The 19,677-nt window shown below is 46.7% G+C and overlaps 1 protein-coding gene across 3 annotated transcripts; it reads left to right on the top strand.

Moving 5' to 3' along the window:
• Positions 1–9: 9 nt before the first annotated feature.
• TVP23C (trans-golgi network vesicle protein 23 homolog C) lies at positions 10–13,985 on the top strand. Of its 3 annotated transcripts, XM_056335435.1 has the most exons (7): positions 7,452–7,563; positions 8,285–8,367; positions 9,236–9,380; positions 9,853–9,942; positions 11,224–11,355; positions 11,443–11,571; positions 12,538–13,985. In XM_056335435.1, the coding sequence occupies exons 1-7, from the start codon at positions 7,552–7,554 to the stop codon at positions 12,568–12,570; spliced, it is 624 nt and encodes a 207-aa protein (XP_056191410.1). In that variant the 5' UTR covers positions 7,452–7,551; the 3' UTR covers positions 12,571–13,985. The 3 variants fall into 3 exon arrangements, 2 of the variants coding, with proteins under 2 accessions (XP_056191418.1, XP_056191410.1); XM_056335443.1 differs by lacking the exons at positions 7,452–7,563; positions 9,236–9,380 and adding an exon at positions 6,917–7,099; XR_008821338.1 differs by lacking the exons at positions 7,452–7,563; positions 9,853–9,942; positions 11,224–11,355; positions 11,443–11,571; positions 12,538–13,985 and adding exons at positions 10–973; positions 2,478–7,099 and having other exon boundaries at positions 9,236–9,290.
• Positions 13,986–19,677: the final 5,692 nt, after the last annotated feature.

A 19,677-nucleotide genomic window follows, 5' to 3' on the forward strand; every position in this document is an offset into this window, starting at 1 on the left:
AAGTGCAGTCTGGTAGATGTGCTGCTGTGTTTCAATGGTTCTGTCATTTTTAGCCTTTTGTAAAACCTTTATACATTTCTAAAACGTTTTGGTATAAGTTCAACACATTTGTCAAGACAGGCACTGTCGTTTTCCAACTGACTAACAGAGATATAGTATTCATGTTCTTACAGCTGGCGTGCACAAAAACATGCTGCTGATTCAGTGCTTGAATTATTTATTAACAAATACTCTAGGAAGTCACAGGACACCTGCATTCAGGAGCTGCCATCACTGGGAAATGCAACTGCACACAAACAGGCAACTTTTTAAATTGTAACATGGTGATATTGTTTTTTAAAATCAGAGTTATTTAATACGGTATGTGTCACGTCTTCTAGCTCGACAATCAAACTGTCTGTTGCAGATAAACTAATGGGCTAAGAAAGTTTTCATGCTTTTAAGGCCATCGGGTGTTAACCTCCTCTGTGCAGCTCTACTTGGTAAAAGATCTACAGTTTGTAAAACAGGGGTGCACTATAATTTTAGTGGCAAAAAAACCCCTATGGGCTGGGTATACATAATATTCAAAAAGAAATCAGCATTTGCCATCATCTTTGAATTCTTTGAGGTTTTCTGCTAATCAAGTATCTTTGGATTATTTCTAACACCTACACCTTTAGAAGTTGTGGTAAGAGGCAAAGCAGTAACTGAACATTTGCAATCCCATCGGTTATAAAGATTTTATATAATGAATGTTGAACACCAGTAAAACTTAAGGAAGACTTATTCTTCTGTTTTCTAGCTCTCTGCTATGAACCGATGAAATCAGCAGCTTGCCAGCAACAGCAGCAGCTTTGCAAGATGGAAAAGGCTTTTCGTATTCAGGCAGAGCAGCAGAAAAAGCTTTTCATTCCTGGTCCTAGACAGCCCCATGCCTTTGCCTCAGGAAAGCTGGCGAGAGCACATTCTGCAAGAATCCGGGCAGATGCTGGTAAGGGCTCCTTGTAGCTAGGTAGGACAGTAATTCTTCAAACAAGTGCACCTAAAAAAAATTAATAGTATAAACAAAAGGTAAGGAACTCTAGAAGCCAAGCCCTCTCTGGATGAAAGGCTTGCAATGCTACAACAGATATCTTCCAAACCCATGGTGGCTACAGAAACTGCTTTAGATCAATCCAATGGGACAAGTGCTCAGCTCCAGCTATAAGGCTTAATTCCCTGGTATCTAGGTTTTTTTCTTATGGTAGCCTTATTCTGTTTTTGATTTCTTTATCAGGTATAGGAGAATTGTGCACAAAATTATTCAAGTAGTTGGTACCTAATAGCAGCAACTCAAAAAAATTGTTATAAACTATTATATGTAAATTGTCTCAGCCAGCAAAGACATGGCAAGCTGAAACTTGAAAATGGAATGGTACTGAGATCACAAACAGCAGGGGTTTTTTTTCAAGTTTTATATTGAGAATCTGTTGGGATCTTAAACCTTAAGACAACCCTGACATCTTAGTTCAAAAGAGCTGTGCCAATGGAAAACTTCTAATCCCCAAACTCTCGGTGTCTGTAACCAAGACGCAGGGTCATATGTATGTGCAGATCAAGCAGTTCTAAATCCTGTGAGAAGCAAGTAGTAATTTTTATTCCTTTTGCTGTATTCTGCTTTTCTGCACTGTAACTTAATGTTCTCTGAAATACATTTCTCGAGGGTAGAAGTTTCAGTTAACCAGCCTGGGAAAACAGAATTGTATTGCAAAGCAATGATACACAAACAGCGTGACATTGCAAAGTGACAAATGAATCACTATAGCAAGGTCGTGGGACTGAATGTCTTACACAGCTTGTGTCATAATCCTCATCTAGTTCTTAGTCCAGGGCATAATCCTACAATCAATCTTGTCTGTCATACAGCACAGGTCACCCTCCACATCCCTAGAGGCAGCAGAGCTAGGCTATGGAGCAAGTCTTGTGATTTCCAGTTCAAAGGCAGCTCTGAGTAGTAACGGTTCACAGTGGTTCTTGGATGTTGGCTACTTCAAAGATTTCTACCAGGAACCGACTTGTCTTGAAGCCTTTTCCCAAGCACAAACTGTAGGACAAGGGGTGCAAGGGCAGAGGCGGTGGGGAACCTCATTCCTCTTAGAAACCATAGTTTTAAACAAAATGGATACCAAACCATCTGCACGCAAATACAATGTATGTTACAGAACCTGACTTTAGTTTGACCCGTACAGACTATAGCAAGGAACACTTCCCAGTTAAGCAGGACAGAATTATCTCTGATGTTGGCAGCAGCACTGATGAGACCATGGATGGGAGAACAGAGACGGGCACCACTGGCTTGTGGCTTCCCACGCTGCCTGTTCTGTAGATAAACCTGGACTGTCCACGTGCCCGTCAATCCAGCACCCATTCCTGCTCTTGGAGTACTACCCTGCCCACAAATGATCACAAAACCTATCCCCAGCTCCAAATGTATTATCTTATTTTGTTGGAAACAGATAGCAGACTTGAACATGGCCCTTCTCTCGATGTACCTGCACATCCTGACAGAGCAGAAGCCACTTTGCAGCATGAAAAGAAAAGAGGCTCAGGTTGCCCAATGTCCCTTGACAAGCTTCTCTTAAGGGTCAGCATGCTGCAGAATGCCTGCAAGTCAGCCCCAGTCAGCTCCAGCATTAAGCACACTGCAGAAGTCAGAGAAGCATGGGAACATCCACGGGAGCATCAGCAACACCGCCCTGAAAAGGCACAAATATACAAACCCCCTCTGCAACACAAGAAGGATCAGACAGTCCAGCTCCAACATGTAAGATTGCAAAGTGATCCCCTGACCATGAAAAGAATCTCTGTACCCTCTGAAACCAAAATGCTGCAGCTCAAGCTGAAAAACTCTTTGCATGGACCCACTGTGAATTCCTCCACGCCTGCTGCCCCAGTTGTGTGCCCCAAGATGTGTGGTTTGCAGAAGAAAGCTCACGGTGGTCACAGTAAAGCTGTTCCTCTCCTTGAAGGTGGAGTTCAGCTTACCCATCCCTTTACAGCTTCTTCCGAACTGGTCAAATCAACACATGTCATGATTGCACAAATGAAAAATGAAGCAGTTTCCAGGAGAAAAAAGGCCTTCTGTCTGTATGGTGGAGACCCTTCCCCAGGTGATGGTGGGTTCAGGCTTCTGACGGGAAAACAGAAGGAAGCGTGTGAGGCAGCCACTGTAGCTCAGTATCGGGCAGCACAGACAAAGCTCCTAGAAGATCAGCGGAGAGCATGCAAGAAGGTCTGGTTAAGGAAAATTAAAGGCCTACCTATATATTCTTTTACTGAGGAGAGGAAAATAGCTGCTCCTGAACTTGGGCCTAATGTGTTTATCTGATGTAATTCCAACAAAGAACCAGTATCTGAGGATTCTGGTGTCCAGCTGAGTCTGCCATGTCAAGATCCACAAGGATCTTGACATATACATTTCTAAGTGTAAAAGACTTGTCTGCTGTAAGTTTTTTCTAAGAAGTATTATTGGTATATTCAGCTATTTCTCAAGACAGAGTGAAGAGACATAGTGTCTCCTGGATTTACCTTGCTTTTGCTACAGACACAGCACTGACACTATAGCTTGACATATGGCTCAGCTGTGTGTGAATAATAATAATAATAAAAAAAATGATTAGAATTTATATGGATTGATTAGAGTTTATAAGCTGAAGAAGTGTGGACTGAAAACTGGCTGAGCAGCTGAGGCTGGAGGGTGGTGATCAGCTGCAAAAAGTCTAGTTGGGGGCCAGTAACTAGCAGTGTAGTCCAGGGGCTGATACTGGGTCTGATTTAGACATCTTAATTAATGACCTGGATGATGGGGCAGGGCGCACCCTCAGCAAGGTGGTGGGTGGCACGAAATGGGGAGGAGTGGCCGATGCACTGGAGTTGTGCTGCTGTCCTGAGAGACCTGGACAGGCTGGAGAAATGGGCAGAGAGAGACCTCCTGAAGTTCAGCCAGGGGAAGTGCCAAGTCCTTGCCCCTGGGGAGGAACAGCTCTAGGTACCAGGACATGCTGGAGCCACCCAGCTAGGAAGCAGCTTAAAAATTATTTTTTATTAAGAAAAAAGAAGTCATGGTTTCTGTTTTTGTGGATAAAACGCCTAAATGTGCTTATGTCCACCAATGCTCAGGACTTAAAATTGATCTGAGTTGGGAAGACAAAGACCTCTTTAGTTGTCCAGCTTTGAGTGCCTGGGCCAGTGTACCAGCAATCTTATTCTCTTGCACTAGAGGTTCAAGGCAGGACACTCCTGCCCATGGTCACATAAAGGGTCCTTTCAGCAGCAATGAAAGTCTGCGAAACTCTTCATACAGAAGGGCGGTGATTAGTTTTGGTTGATTTTAATGTCATCTTCAACTTCCAAACCCTGGGGTTAAGCCGGACCTTGCTAACAGCGCAAAATAACGTTACCCCCTGAATAATAACAAAGAGGTTATAAAAACTAGAGTGTCCAGATAAAACAGTGAGGAAGCCAGAAACTAATGCAGATGTGGGAGCTGGACTGTTGCAGTTCAGCTTTGCTGCTGAAAGGTTGTGCAGGCTGGGGATGAGCGAGGGTGGGCGGCTGGCTGCCTTGGACAGCTGTGCTGTGGTACAGGGAGCGTAGCTGGCTGAGGTGGCTTTGCCTGATGTTAGTTTTCAAACACAAAGCAGCAAGGATTTCACGCTTAGCCACGGGATGGCACTTTCTTACAAGAAATCAGGCGCAAGCCCAGCCCAGCTGCAGCCAGAGGCCCTCTGGCACAACCCCGCTGGAAAAAAGCATCTCATAGAGGAAGCCCGATGGAAAAACATCACGGAAAGGCTCACGCCTTTTTAGCCATGCTGAAGTGAGGAGGATTCGAGTGTTGTCTTCCTGCTTGGAGTCAGTAAATCAGCATCTCCCTGCAGGTGTGAGTGCTTAGGCACTTGCAAGATGCTACAGCTGACAGAGGTGGTGTGGAATTACCTGCAGGGGCAGAGCTGGACTAAGTCCTGTGATCAGCTTTAGCCTAGCACAGTGGATGCAAAGCTGGGAGCAGAAAGTCAGAGGCGCACTGGAAAGGAATTAACGTATGGGGAGATGTCATACACGGTACGTAAACTCACTTAGGAAGGTAACTAAGAGGAGGTTGTTTGCCCGCCTTAACTTCTGAATTAAATTGACTTTTCTGCGTACCTGGCCTTTGGGTGTGCAGAAGTTACAAGCTGGGGATGCTGTGGGCAGCGCTGCTGCTGTGCAGGGCACGACACAGCCACAAGCAAAGAGAAAGCCAGGCACAGTGGTGGCAAGGTAGTTTCAACAGAGTTTTGTTGTAAGTAGATGCCATTTATGTTGTACTTGTCATCCATAAACTGTAGATGATATTATCCTGATGTGATAATACCATACTGACATCCCAGCAATTTTGCCTGTATAGCTCCACAGGTGTTCCTAAACAAAACGTGCTTTTGCTTTTATCTGAGTGGTGGTTATAACTAGAAGTGTCTGTGTTTCAGCATAGGAATGGTGCCTGACACTTGACATGATGAGCAGAAAAGGAGCAAGAGAGTACTAAAAAGAGGCAACAACAAAGATATAAAGAGTAAATTAAGTTTTTATGTAGTACTGTATTAATCAGTAATAGTTTTTGATTGCCTGTGAAATGGCATGCTGACTTCAATAAGCATTGCAAGCGTACTTGTTAATTAGGTAAACAAAATGGACTTTTTAATATTGTCTTTAAATTGATGTGAAAATAAAACCGCAGACAGGCAGTATTGAAGTGAAAGGACATTTTACTTTTTTGTGGCTGTACCAGACATCATGAGATTATATCGTGTATATCAGATGTAAGATAGAATTAAGATAAGGTGATTCTAATAACTCTATAGCAGCCCCTTCTAAATAAAAAAAATAAATAAATAAAATTAAAGATGTATGAAAGACCATTAAACAGCTAGATGTTTACATGATGAACATTAAGTTTCTGACTTGCAGTATAACAGGCTTATTTCTATGGTGCCCTTATGCTGTGGTTTTTCAGGTGTTAGCTTGAATCCAGTACAGTTTGGGGGAAAGTCATGAGAGGGAGGGCTGTGTCACTCATGGCACTAGCAGAGCTCTTTACAAGAGCGGGGGTGTTAATCCTGGAGCATGGGTGAATCTGAGCCCCAGGGTTACAGTCTGCATATCTGGGGATTTTCCCCGTAGCCACAGCTCCACACCACACCTTGCTCTTCCTCCTGGATGGCTCCAACTGTGGGGTCTGGGGCCCCCCGCTGTGTTTCAGGACAGTGCACATGACAGCCTCACACTTCGTTGCCCCCCGCCCCCGCAGGCGCCTGGGGGTGAGTGGGGTGGAAACTCCGAGAGCCAAAGGAGCTGTGTCGAATGCCAACGCCAGAATACGGTGGAAGCAGCAGAGAGCTGCTTCCCAGCTCCGGGTGAGTCCTGGCCCAGGTACCGAACAGCACCTTGGGGTCATCTGGGAGGAAATGCTGTGTGTGAAAATGCTGTATCTACCACAAAATACCAAAGCATAAAGTACTATTAATATTTTTATTCCTTTGTCTTCAGAGCAAATGTTTGGCAACATGCTTTAAAAAAAAAAGGGGCCAGGGGGGGCGGAATCCCAACCAGGTGACTTTTCTTCAGAGGTTTTCCAGTAGAATTTTTGTTTTGTGTATGCTCACAGATGGCTGTAATGAGGAATTTTATAATCGGGGCACTGTCGACTTGCACTTTTTTTTTCTGCAAGCTCTGTGTCTTTCTGTAGACTTTGCACAAATTGAAGCTTAAAACTTCCCCTTTGTTTTCAGCACGGCTGCTCAGTCCTTCCTCACGTTCTAAAAATACTGATCTGAGGGCGTAACTCCACTCTGAGCTTTTTCTATCACATTTTCTAGACATTCAGTTGTTTTTGACCTGTCCCAGGAGCACAGACTTGGTGAGCTACTCGGGAAGGGGCCCAGTGAAGTGAGAGCTGGGTGGTGTGTACAGGCAGCTTTTGCAGAAGGTACCAGCCTGTCTCAGTCAACACAGACACCCACCAGCCCTGCGTGAATGATGGTGGTGGCTAAAAACCTGAAACCTGGCTTGGTACCGTGCTCTTCGCCGTGTTTCTCAGGTACGTTACGGATCAGGAAAGGTGAGGCTCCAGAAAAGCCATTTTTCCTCTGAAAGCTGTCCCTCTGGCCGACTCCCCTCGGCATAGAGTCTGGGTGTAACGTGTTCCTGCTCCACGGCGCTGCCGTGGCTCACGCAGCGTCCCCGTGGGCCCGCCTGGCTCCCGAGTGCCGGAGCCTCTTCCCCGAGGACGAGCGTCCATCCCGGAGGCCGGTCCACAGAGAGCTGCGGGCCCGGGCCCTGCCCCGTGGGGAGCCCCAGCGGGGCCGCCTCCCGCTCCCCTCCGGGCCCGGCCCCTCAGCAGCCGCCAACGGCCTCAGCGCCGCCCTGTGACGTCACCGCTACGGCAGGCGAGAGGGGCGCGGCAGCGCGCATGCATGCGGGGCGGGGCGTGTCGCGATTGGCCCGCGGCCGTGACGTGGCGCGGCAGGCGGAAGTGAGGGGGCCGCGGCCATGTTACGGCAGGTGAGGCGGCCCCCGCCGGGAGGGGTCAGGGGGCAGCGCGGGGGGCCTGCGGCCGCCGCACCGGGGGAGCGGGGACGGTAGGTGCTGCCGGCTGCTATCGGCCCGCAGCCCCGGGGCTGCGCGCTGGAGCCCCCAAGCGCTGGGAACCGCTCCCGAATCGGTTAAACACCCGGGGGAGGTGTTGGGGGCCGGGGCAGGTGGGTGTTGTGGCGGGGAAGGCCTCTGGGGCAGGGCCGGGCTCGGGAGACGTTCCTTGGGTGAGGGTTGGAGTCACGTAAGGCCTGCGACAGAGACCGGCCTGCCTGTGACAGTGATAATTCTGTTCCCGTCGCCAGTATCTGCACTGAGATTGGGGTGTGCGTGCGTGTCTGTCTGTCTGTGTGCGCGTTGCCTGATTTAGGAACAGCTTTTGTGGCAGGTAATGGGTTCTCTGGGAGGAACGATGAGTAAAGCACCCGAGGCAAGGCTGTGCGGTTAACTGCCGGGATGCAGCAAGGATCCTTGGACTCACGGTGTGAGTTTATGTAGTTTTGAGAAAGCACAAATCAAAACACATTGCATGTTTTGCTTTGTATGTGGTTGAATCTTCACATTCATTCCAAATTTATTTTGATTTTAAAGGGCAGCTGTAACATTCTGGGTAATCAAAAGCGTCCCTGCTTGAAGTTGGAAGTGGATTATGTTTTCTCATGTAGCTTTTTGCATCTGTTCCCCGCTTTAGGACAGCAGTGATGACATTGAAGATGTGTCTCTCTTTGATGCAGATGATGATGCATCCAGGAGATCAAAAAAGTCAAAAATAAGGTCAGTGGCCATAGAGAGAGTTTCTAGATGAGTTCTGGGCAGAAGCATGAGAAAGAAAGGACTGCCGTATTACATCAAAACATGGAATGGCAAATACCTTCTTTATTTGGAAGTAATGGAGAGTAATTTCTGGGTGACTGGGAGCACCAGTTCCAGAAGCTCAGTTGGAACTTATAGACCTGTGCCTTCATGCTTCTGGGTCCCTCATGTTTAATATGTGTTCGTGTTCCTGCATGAAAGGAATCTACACTGATACGACGACTCTAACAGGAGGTTCTCATCGTGTCGAGTGCTGGTGTGGCCTAGTCTGTTGTCCCTTCCCAGCCCTTGTTCTTGAATACGTTTTGTGCTGCCCTGCTGTCTGCCGTGTCCTGGCATAGCTAGCCCAGCCACCTCCTTCTGCCCAAACTCCTGCCCCACAGCAGTGTCCATACCCACGTGCTGTGGTGACCTCAGCTCAGTACTGCGTGTTTCTGACCTGGAAGCTGCAGAAATAAGAAAGAAGGGCAAGTCTGCTGTGTTGAGAAATACCATTTTTCCTTCAGAGGTATTTCCTCTGCTAGAATCTTTTTAAACTTACCCCATAAAAACTGTCTTATACTGAACACGAGGTAAAACTCCCTGTCCCCTTCCACCCCAAATTCTGTCTGCATGTGGGATATCACTGCATGTGGAATGTGTCTTCCTTATGATGAGCTTCTAGTCAATTTATTTCCCATATTTTCAGAAGTCATTACACACTGGGTTGATGTTATGATGCTGATCCTTATCCTGTGAGTTGGTGGGAGATCATGTGGCAGTGTCATTTCTCTGAAATTGCTTGGTGTCTTGTCTGAAAGAGCTGTGACTGTACTGTACTTCATTCCAGGCATCCAGTGGCATCATTTTTCCACTTATTCTTCCGAGTCAGTGCGATAGTTGTCTATCTGCTCTGTGAGCTCTTAACTAGCAGCTTTATTGCCTGCATGGTGACTATTATCCTCCTCTTGTCATGTGACTTTTGGGCTGTAAAGGTAAGTTCCTCTTACACTTTTGTTATCTTCGTCTTACTGTATAGGAATAATTGAACAGTGATATTCATGTCACAAGGAAAGTAACTTCTTCATGCCTTTGCCACAAAATGATACCCCAGATACCCTCAAGTACTGTGATGTATTGCAGAGCGTTATGAAATAACTCTTAAATCTTTGTGTACTTAGTTTCTTTTGAAAATCAAATGGAGGACATATATATTAAGCTTTCTTTTAGCACAGGCTTTCTTATCAGAGCACTTTGGAATCACCAGAAGTACGCCTCACGGTAAATTAGTGTTGTACTGGACATATTAGGAAATAGATTGTTGTGGACATAAGAGCCTTGTAATCTTGTTTTCCCAAGTGTAAGGCAAATGATCACCATTGACAGTAGCAACCCAAACAGCTGAACCTTGGCAAATGGTTTCTTTTAGCAGAAGATATAAAGCTCATAACTTTTCTTCTATTTCAGAATGTCACAGGGCGACTGATGGTTGGCCTTCGTTGGTGGAACCAGGTGGATGATGATGGTAGAAGTCACTGGATATTTGAAGCCAGGAAGGTATATTTCTTTTTTTTTTTTTTCTTTTCATGGTTTCTGTTTTATGAAACCCCTATTAATTGGCAGTTATGCTTGTGATGATAGATTGCACAAGGTAGACATTTACTTCCAGCCACAGATCTGTAACCATGGGCTTGTTTCATGTAGGCTGCTGAGTGAGCTTTTTTTGTTGTTGAATTGTTTAAAAATTCTCATGATGTACTGATCTGGCTTAATGTAAGTAACTTAAAAGTTCCACATAAAATGCAGTAAAGGTTCTTATGTCACACCGGTAACCTGCAAGTTTTCTGGTGTGGACTTTGGACAGCTGACGTAGGTTTTATCTCCTATAGAAAACTATTGGAAGTAGGAAGAAATGTATAGCATTCATCATGGCTGTTGCTTTGCCTTTGTGTTCATGGTGCCTACTGCTACCTCTTTAGCATCCCATCTGTCAGGCACCTCACAGAATGTCACATGTTTACCCTTTCTATCCTTATCTCTTACCTCTGTATGGAGCTAATGGCATACAAATCTGGAGGGAGGTAAAGATAGTTTCCTTGATCCCATGTGCCCTCTGCGCTGGTGTAGGGACTCGAACTTAAACCTTTCTTCAGCTGAGTTCGTGCACTCACTACAGGCACATTCTTTCTCAAAACTGCTAGTTTAGAAAAGTTAAAACGTACTGGGGAAGAGAGAGAGAGGTAGCTGAACTGCTGTAAATTTACCTGTAAGTTGTTAACCCCAGCCCAGATGTTTTAATTTACAGGAAGAAGTGAGTGTTTGCTTAGGATCTTCTGCTCTGTAAAGACCTTATAAAATCAGTAGTGTGATGTGAATGAGACCTCTGCATGTGTAAAGAAAAAACTACCCTACTTTGATGCCTAAGATTATCAATATTTAGTTCTGCCAGTGCTAGGATTGGTGAAATTCTGGTTGTCTGTGCAGTGGTTTGGAGGTAGAAAGACATTACCTGTTTGGCTCTTTCTAAGCTTTGTAACTGAGCCATGCAGTAAATGTCATGTTGCCCAAACCTCACCTTTTAGCCCCAAGCATTCCAAGAGGATTTGATGCAGCTGCCTCCACACTTTCTGATAGAAAATTGACAAAAGGGTCTCTTGAATGGAAACATCTTCTGTTGCGGAAAGATCTGTGTGATGTAGAAACTGATCTTGAAAGCACCCAGTACTGTTGTGTGGAGGCAAAAACCAGGGGGCTTGCAGATTCTGGACTGTTTTAAATGACAGTGTGATCTATACGATGGAGCAGCCTGTTAATCTCCCATTTCTTTTCTGTTTCTAGGTATCAACGCAAGGGAGTAAAGCCTCATCAGAAGCAGAGTCACGAATTTTCTGGTTAGGTCTAATTACCTGTCCCATGATCTGGGTGATATTTGCTTTCAGCGCTCTCTTTTCTTTCAAAGTGAAATGGCTGGTGAGTTGACTCCCTCAATCAGTAATAGATCTTGCATGTTACAAGTAAGGCAGTGCAAATTAGTGACTTTACTTTCTTGTGTCTTAGGCAGTGGTGGTGATGGGAGTGGTGCTTCAGGGAGCCAACCTTTATGGTTATATCAGGTGTAAAGTTGGCAGTAGAAAGAACTTGACGAGCATGGCCACCAGCTATCTTGGAAAGCAGTTCTTGCGGCAGGTAAGATTCCCAGGGTTTTGGAAACCCTCCGGTTATACTCCTTTCTGTCCATAATCTTCTTTCCTGCCTAGACATGAAAGGAAAAACTGAAAAAGTTGTTATTTAGAGTTCTGCAGTGGGACCCTTCACACCTTACATCCTTGTGAATTTGAGGCTCTTTAAGTCACAGAGTAACTTGCCAATTATTAGCATCAAGTCCCATTTGCAGTGTCTTGTGAGCTCGTATTATTTGCTGGTGCTGTGGACAAGTGCCAGAGAAGTTACTGGGATATGGTTGGTGTATTGGAAATAGGGAACACGGTGAATGTGGTCACAGAATGAAATAGCTTTTGGTAAACTCTGCTGCTCTTGGATAACACATTGTTAAATTACTCCTTTCGTCACACTGCTTCCTCTTCAGATTGTGCTAGCCACAAAACCACGCATCTGGAGGGATGTTGCCTTGGTCCTTGTGTGTCAGTGCACGGCTGCAGCGTGCATAGCTCTTAGCCAAAAGGGCTGCCACTGCCTCTTGCATTTTTCTCACTTCCAGCCAGCTCTTCTCGACAGTCCTTTTCTGCTCCACCACTGGGTTTTCTTTCTTCCATAGGTCCCTGCAGCAGGAGGCACAGCCCTCCTTCCTTCTGCTTCCAGGCTGTCATTTAGCTTTTGCTTTTACTGAGTTTCTTGACGGTGTTACACAGACAGCTCGGGGGGCAGGTGGTTTGGCTGCCACAGGTTCACAAATGCTCACTGGAAGCTCAAACACTGATAAACCTTTCTTGACTATCTGCTGCGATTGTCCTCCTCTGTGGCTTGCTTTGCTTCTGAATGCTTTTACCACTGCAGTGGTTAACCAGAGGCCCAGACCAGTCTTGACCTCTGGCAGAAACGAATGTCTTGCCCAAGAATCATGGCAGTGAGTCACACAGTTTTCTGATACTCCTTTTATTCTTTTTTTTTTTTTTTTTCTTCTTCCTTCTGTAGACTGTGGCTAAAGAGGACCAAACAGCATCCTGAGTGGTGGAAGCCTCAAGACAGACTTGATTCACAGTAGGGAACGACAGAGAATGTTGCTCTGACCATGAGATTTGGGAGCTGCATACATGAAGTGTGAATTAAAAGAAGTAAATAAATTGTGCAAGACTTCAGGTTAACACTCCTAGCAACTTATATTCGATTTTCTACTAGCAGTTTGTGTTTAAGTCCTTTCTTTAGTTTGATTAATTAGAATTAATTTGCCTAAACTTCAAACTAAAAAATATCCTAGGTGGCTATCATACAGGTTTAAAACTACTGGATGAATTAAGAGAAAATTGCTGGACATCCTTCTTCAGAAAAACCATGCACAAGCTGAGCCTTCTTTCACCAAGAATTTCCCAACTCTTCCAGCAGTTGATGCCTCACATAGTTTCAGTTGTGGACGTTGTTGCATTTTGTTCTTGGAGGTTGTTGCTGCTTCTGTTACAGAGTTTAGATAGTGCTCTTTTGGCTCCACATCTCTCTGATTCTGTGACTTGAATGGCACTGAGGTGGGCGCAGTGAAGAACATCTAAAGGAAGTGTTGCTGTTGGCTTAGTGGGAAGATAATTGGAGTCTCATGGAAACTGCAGAAAGTGACTTCTGAGCAGCTCTGGTCTTTTATTTATCTGAAGCATTCTTAGAGGTCTCGGTAACATCTTAAACCCCTGGATTTATGGGAAGTCCCTCTGCCACCTGTAGGTCTGTGTCTGTATGGAGAGTGTAGTAAGAGTAAAACCAGTTTCTGGGGAAGGTTGCACACACAGTTTCAGAAACAGAGTGAATCTGGGAGCAGGTGCTGCCTGACTTATGCTGTTGAAGCAATGCCATCTGGTGTCGTGTTGGCGCTGCATTTGGTGCCACGGGTCTTGTCCTCTGGCCAGGAGGGTGTAGGGTGAGTGATCTGCTGTTTCTTCACTGGTCCCTCAGCAGAGGGTCATGGGGAATGCGACCAGCGACCAACAGGGTTTTACGTTTCTTGAATCCATGCAGCATGCTGTCCTTAAGCTGTGCTCCCCCAGGGGTCTGCAGGGTGGAAAAAAAGCCTTTTGTAGGATTGTGAAATGTTGGCTTGCAGTGTGTTCACTTAGGTGGCAAAGTGGTGTGTTTTGTGTGACAAGCTGTATGAAAGGGGTCCGTTCCTTCTTGTCATGTGATTCCTGTTCAAGGCAGATTGTCCTTTCGCAGTGGCAGATGTTGTAAAGTTCAGATGAGGCGTTTTAAATTAAGAATGTGGTTTCTTTTTGAATAATGGGTATTGTAAATTGTGGGATTGCATTAACATGATTCCTCTCCCTGTACTGTAGCAATACTTGGGAGCTGTACATTTGTTTAACTCTTTGGATTGATACCTTCCTTTTGTAAATATGTATTTATAAAATCTTGAAATTAAAATAATGCTTTGTTTAACCAGACCACATATCCCTTCTATGATTCATGGTTGAGCTCTATTTATACACCATGTTCTTGTAATGTAGTTTTAACAGGGATTACTTGTCACGGTAAACGGTGGTGTTCAGTGAGCTCCAGCACAGTTCGTTCCACCCAGGGGCTTTCAATGGTTTTCCCTGTGCAAATGCTTTCTTCTTAAGGATGCTGGAGCTGTTATCACGCAGAGCTGGAGTAATTGTCACCCTGTGAGGCTCAGCTGTAGTGGCTAAGGTGCTGCTTCTGAGAGCACTGGTAGGGCCCCTCTGTCCTGTTCCTGGCTCGCCCCTGGCAGGTGGCAGTGTGCTACCATAAATGCTCATGCCACGTGTGGCGGGAGCTTCTAGTCCTCATTTACATGGAAGGGATGATTTAATTCTAAGAAACGAATGTAAACAGGCAAAATGAAACCAATCACTGAAGAGAGGGTGCTTTTGCAGCCACGCGGGCATGAGCAAGTGCAGTATTCGGCCCGTATGGTGCAATGGAATGGGAATCATTTCTGCTCCAGCCCAGGATTCCTGCTGGATGCTGCTGTCGGAGGGATGCCCCTGACTCCAGCACAGCTCCAGCCACGAGGTAGTTATTTTAAAATGTGTTGAAAGTTTTGGACTTAACATTTATTCTCCTGCTGCCAAAGCTCCCCCCAAACTGCTGGAAAACAGAGTGTGCTTTTCTGGAAGTTGCAGTTTATTTAATCAAGGACAGAGACATTTATTAGTATGTACCTTTAAATATAGTCCTCTTTGGCTTATTTTTAGCCTTTTGGCAAGCATTCAGTCTTTTGGCTTCTGAGAAGCTGTCATTTTATTGCATTTCTCCACAGCGTGGATCAGAACCAAATTTCTTATCACTGCTCCGGCTGGGTGTGAGTCTTGTTTGATTTTTGTTCACTATGTGCTGGGGTTTCCTGTGAAGCAGGAAGTGGGAGTTGCTGCAGAATGGGGAAATTCTCTGAATGTGCTTTTTTTTGACAAGCCTCAGGAATCCACGCTAAGCCAGTTTTTTGAGGATTAGCTGTGTAATGGTGTCTCCACCCAAGACCTCCACGCCTGGGTGGTGGCTGGACTTTCAGGGTTTACAGAAGCAGAAATATTCCAAGAGCAATAATAAAAAAATACTATTTGCTATAGCCAAGTACGCCTCAGATGTTGCGGGCGCAGCTGAAAGGTGGGCTTGAAATCATCCTGTTTTTACAGGCAGAACCATTTTGAGTCCTTGGAGCTTAGTGTCTTGGGCCAGCGGGGAGTTTGCTTACAGAGCTGGGGACAGAACGGGCCCTGGGGGACATTTGCTTTGGGGTGTGTGATGCCTCATCCTTCCCCTGTGTCCTAGGGATGAACTGCTCTGTTGCTCTTTGGCCACAGCAGGGACCTGTCCCCTCCTGCTGCCACCAACCAGCCTTGGTTTGTCCTTGCCCACTGTGGCACTGCCGCTGTGCAGCCAGCTGGCTGCTGGAATTCCCAGGGAAAGCACCTGCTTTCAGGGACAGAAGCAATGCTTTTTCTGCCTCTGTACTTTAACACCTTACAGTGATGCATCTGGGTATTCTCAAAACACAAAAGCTTTACAGGCAGCTCTGCCCTGTCCAATGCGCCTCCCCATCCCTCTGTGCTACCCGCTGCCCTGGGAGAAAGCCAAAGGGAAGAGCGAAGGATTGATGCTAAGCGTGCATGGGCAACCTGGCCCTGGGCATTTGGAGCCTGCCAGTCTTTTCCTCTACAAATATCCTGGAGGCTTGCCGGGCCCAGAGGGCTGCAGGGGACTGACTATTGTAGTTGCTTGGCAGAGGCCGTGGTCAGCCCTGCTCACACGGGACAGGACATCCCAGCTGGTATTTCCTAAACAAAAAGCTGCACTGACTAATGGGGAGTGACCTTTGGGAAGACCAAAGGGAGCGGCACTGGGGGTGAGGAGGGGGGGTGCTGGCTGAGAACCAGCGCTGCTTCCAGGGCTCCTGGCAGGAAGGCGTTTCATGCTTCCCTCCTGCTTTACTGTGCAAACAGCCTCAATTTGGGAGCAGGAGTCCCGTCCCACCCTGCAAACCCGCAGCAAACCAAGAGCCTCCCTGCTGCCCTGATAAGACAGGCAAAGGGCAGGAAGAAAGGAAACGCTATTTCTGTTTCACTGATAGCAGCATTTTTATACCACAGAGGACATGTGGGTCCATCATTATCTGCCTGTGCGTGCCGAAAGAAACTGGGGGTGTTGAACGCGATTCCAGTTCCTTCCTGTCCTCCCTGGTGCCAGCATGTGGCTCAGGGCAGCTGACAGCGGGGATGTGCTGCACTGGTTTCCACCGCTCAGCCACAGGCTGCAGCGCTTGGCTGCTTGAATTTCACTCCTGTTTCTCAGTGGGAGGCATCGCCTTTGGGTACTGCTGTGGGAACAGCCTCTTCCTTGGCTGGCAGCAGGTAATCTGCGCTCCCGGCTGTGTCGTGAAGTTGCAAGAATGCTGCTTGGGTCAGACTCAACCCATCAAACCCGAGGTTTGTCTCAAGCAGTAGCTGTTTTCATGTGCCTCACAGCCATGCTTCCAGGAACGCCTTTTGTACCTCCAGAGGTTTGTGGCTCGCTCTGTGTTACCTGAGGGATTTTGCTGCCATGAATTTGACTGATTCCTTTCCGAGCCCACACAGATTTTTAGTGTTTGCAGTGTCCTGCGGCAGAGAGCTCCACAGATTAACATGGGTCGTGGAAAAGTGCTTCACGTCTTGTTTGTGTGGAACCTGCCTCCAACTTAATTTGGTGCCCATCTGGTAAGGGAAGGGAAAGCCAGGTGTGTTCTGTGTCTGCCACTGTACATGACAGAGAGATGCTGGGTTTTGCATTAAACATGGGGTTTGAAATCCCCAGACAGACTTAAACTGCTGTTGGGATCCTGCTGGATCAGCTCGCTGGAGATCCAGCATCTCCTGTCTCAAAAGGCACCAGCTCACGCTACAGTGCCAGGAGCATCCTCTAGGACAGGGATTACTGTTTGCCAGGATGTGTCCTGGTAAGGTGACAGTTTTATTTGGGTAAAGATGTCCAGGAGTGGTTTCATGTCTAAGAGGACCTTTCTAAGGAGGCGGTTGAGTAGTTGAACTGCAAAGAGAAGATTTGGGATGTTGGGAGATGTGGGGTTCTTGCCTCTTCCAACTATCTTTGCTTCTTCTCTTACCCCGGTAGGGCTAAGGATGGCTCAGATGCTCTGCAAGGACTGGAGGGTGCTTTGATGCCTGACAGAAAGCGAGACTGTGAGGAGGAGCGAGCAGACCTGAGGCTGAGACGCTATTTTTTTGCATTTACATATTCTGGTCTAATCCCAGCTCAGTGCCTGCTCCTCTACTGGGGCAAGCAGTGCAAGGATACACATGGTTTTGCAATGATACTCAAGAGAAGCTGACAGGGGTTGTCCCCGTTTCTCAAGAAGCATAACAAGGAGCAAAATAACTGCAAGTGCTCCAAGCCTTGCACGAAGTCGGGCTGGGCCAGGGCCGAGCAGTCCTGTTGTGGGGCAGGAGCCAGCCCTGGGGAGGCAGTGGGGCAGCACGAGACAAGACAGGGTGTCTCCTACAGCGGACAGGCTGTGACTTCCCAGGTGTGATGGCAAAGGACAGGAGTGACCCTGGGGTGAGGAGCACCCAGGGACATGGCTGCCAGCCCCTGTGCTGCCCAGCATTCGCAGCGTGAAATGAATCCTGGGGTGACTGCAGGCACCCCATCCCTGCAGCGCTGTCCTCACATGGGTGCCCTGTTTGCACTCGGAATTAGGCACCTCTTTGAGTCTAGACTCAGCTTCCTGGGGGAAGCCTTTTAGCAGGAGGGTTTCCTTATGGCGGCAGGTTCCTGCAGGCTCAGTTGCAAAGCCCTGCTTGCCTGGGGTTGCAATTTTTAACGATGCACTAGTGCAATGAAAGAGCAGGGTCTCTGCTAGGCATCTTCTATGCTGCTGACAAGCAGCATCTCCGGAGGCAGGTCTGTGGGGGCTGTGCACCCCCAGTTCAAATTAACGGAGTAAGTTCATTTTGACTTTCCTAAAGACAGGATGCTACAGCGGACTCTGGGCTTTTAGAGCGTAGTGAAGCATCCAATGAGCAGGTTTTATACCTGCACGTAAAAGCAGAAGGGTTTTACTGTGTTGTCCTGCTTTCTTTCTCTTTATTTATGAAGCCTGCACACTTTAAGTTATAAAGTGTGCCAGAGCAAGCCTGCGATCCCCAGCTGGTGGGTACAGCTTAAATCCCAGAGGTTTCTGGAGCCCCAGAGATGGGCGGAGGACGGTTGGATTTCCCTCTAATGGAGCCTAGGTAGGGAAGCATCTCACTTTCCTAAGGGATATGTAAAGAGAAAAAGGAGACCAGTATTTAAAGCACAGAAAGCAAACCATAGTGTAGTGTGAGGTAGAAGTGGGCAGCAGAGATGATTTTGGGCAGGGAAGCTGTGGGCCACGAGGTATAGGCTGTGGAGCTATAGCCCTCTAAGGTCATGTCGTGCTACTGAATTATTTTTTGCACAGGTGAACTATATCTACTTCACACAGCTGCGTTTGTTCATACTAAAGTGGCTGCTTTGGGTCAGGCCAAAGGTCACTCTAACTCAAAATCCAGTTTATAACCCTGCTTTGTGACGCTGATGCTGAGGAAATGGTGATATAAAATAATAATGCCCCTCTGGCACCTGTGTCAAGTCTGACAGTCTGTGGAGTAGGATCTCAAAGGCTGTATCTGCACTGTAATTTCTAACAGCTATGAACTTGTCCCAGAACTTACTGGCATGTGAACCCTCCCATGGCAATGAAATTAATATAGAAATGACGTGTTCCCAGGGAACCCCTTGGGTGACCTTCCCCAGGTATGAAAACTCCCATTTTATTCTGATCCTTTCTAGGAATTTTTTCACAAACTATTCATTTGTAAATTATCCAATTGACGGCTGTTAATGCCAGATCATCTCATGTCCCAGCTGCTTACTACACATTTCAAAGAGCTTTAATATTTGCCAGGTGGGACTTCCCTTGGCAAAAGCCACACTGATGCTTTTCAGCTATTTCTTCTCTCTGTGAATCCTGGTCTGTAGAAGTCTGAACAGTTTACTCAGTGTAGGCATTGGATTTTCTGGTCTGTTGTTCCCCATATTCTTCCCAGAATCCTTAAAAAACCCTCAGAACCCCTGTGTCACACTTGCCACCTTCCACCCATCTGGCACCAGGAGAAGCAGTCGGTTTGTCTGGGGATTAGTGGCTCAGTGGGTTCATCCCTGAGCCCTTTGGACTCCTCCTGGAAACCTCCTTGGCTGCTGAGTTATTCCTCTTCGCGTTGCCAGCTTGTGCAAACCTCCTCTTATTTAGTTCATTTTAGGCGAGTTCTTTAGGTTTTTTTCCTTTTTTTTTTTTCAATCACAAGGCAATGTGTAAACAACTCCATAGTAACCACTGGAGTACATGAGTCATTTAGCTTTTCTGCCAGAGGACATACTCGCTTGCCCTTGCCTACTGTAATGTTTCCAGATTAAAGGAGGCTTTAGTTGTTGAGACAGTTACTCACGGTTTCCTACTGCGTGTACTGATGTTGAGACTGGCGCTTTTTGATGGTTTGTATGATTTCTCCCCCATTAGACAGATCCCTATCCCTGCGGGACCTTCCATGCTTGTTGTCTGTCCCCTCAGCTGTAAGGTTTAAAACTCCATATACGTTT

The sequence above is a fragment of the Falco biarmicus genome, chromosome 1, assembly GCF_023638135.1.
Source record: "Falco biarmicus isolate bFalBia1 chromosome 1, bFalBia1.pri, whole genome shotgun sequence".
Classification (NCBI taxonomy): Eukaryota; Metazoa; Chordata; class Aves; order Falconiformes; family Falconidae; genus Falco; species Falco biarmicus.

Bases quoted from the DNA above. Each gene is read 5' to 3' on its own strand.
- TVP23C (XM_056335435.1), top strand. The intron at 9,381-9,852 runs GTAAGTTCCTCT...CTTCTATTTCAG, and splicing joins GTGACTTTTGGGCTGTAAAG to AATGTCACAGGGCGACTGAT. The intron at 11,572-12,537 runs GTAAGATTCCCA...TTCCTTCTGTAG, and splicing joins GAAAGCAGTTCTTGCGGCAG to ACTGTGGCTAAAGAGGACCA.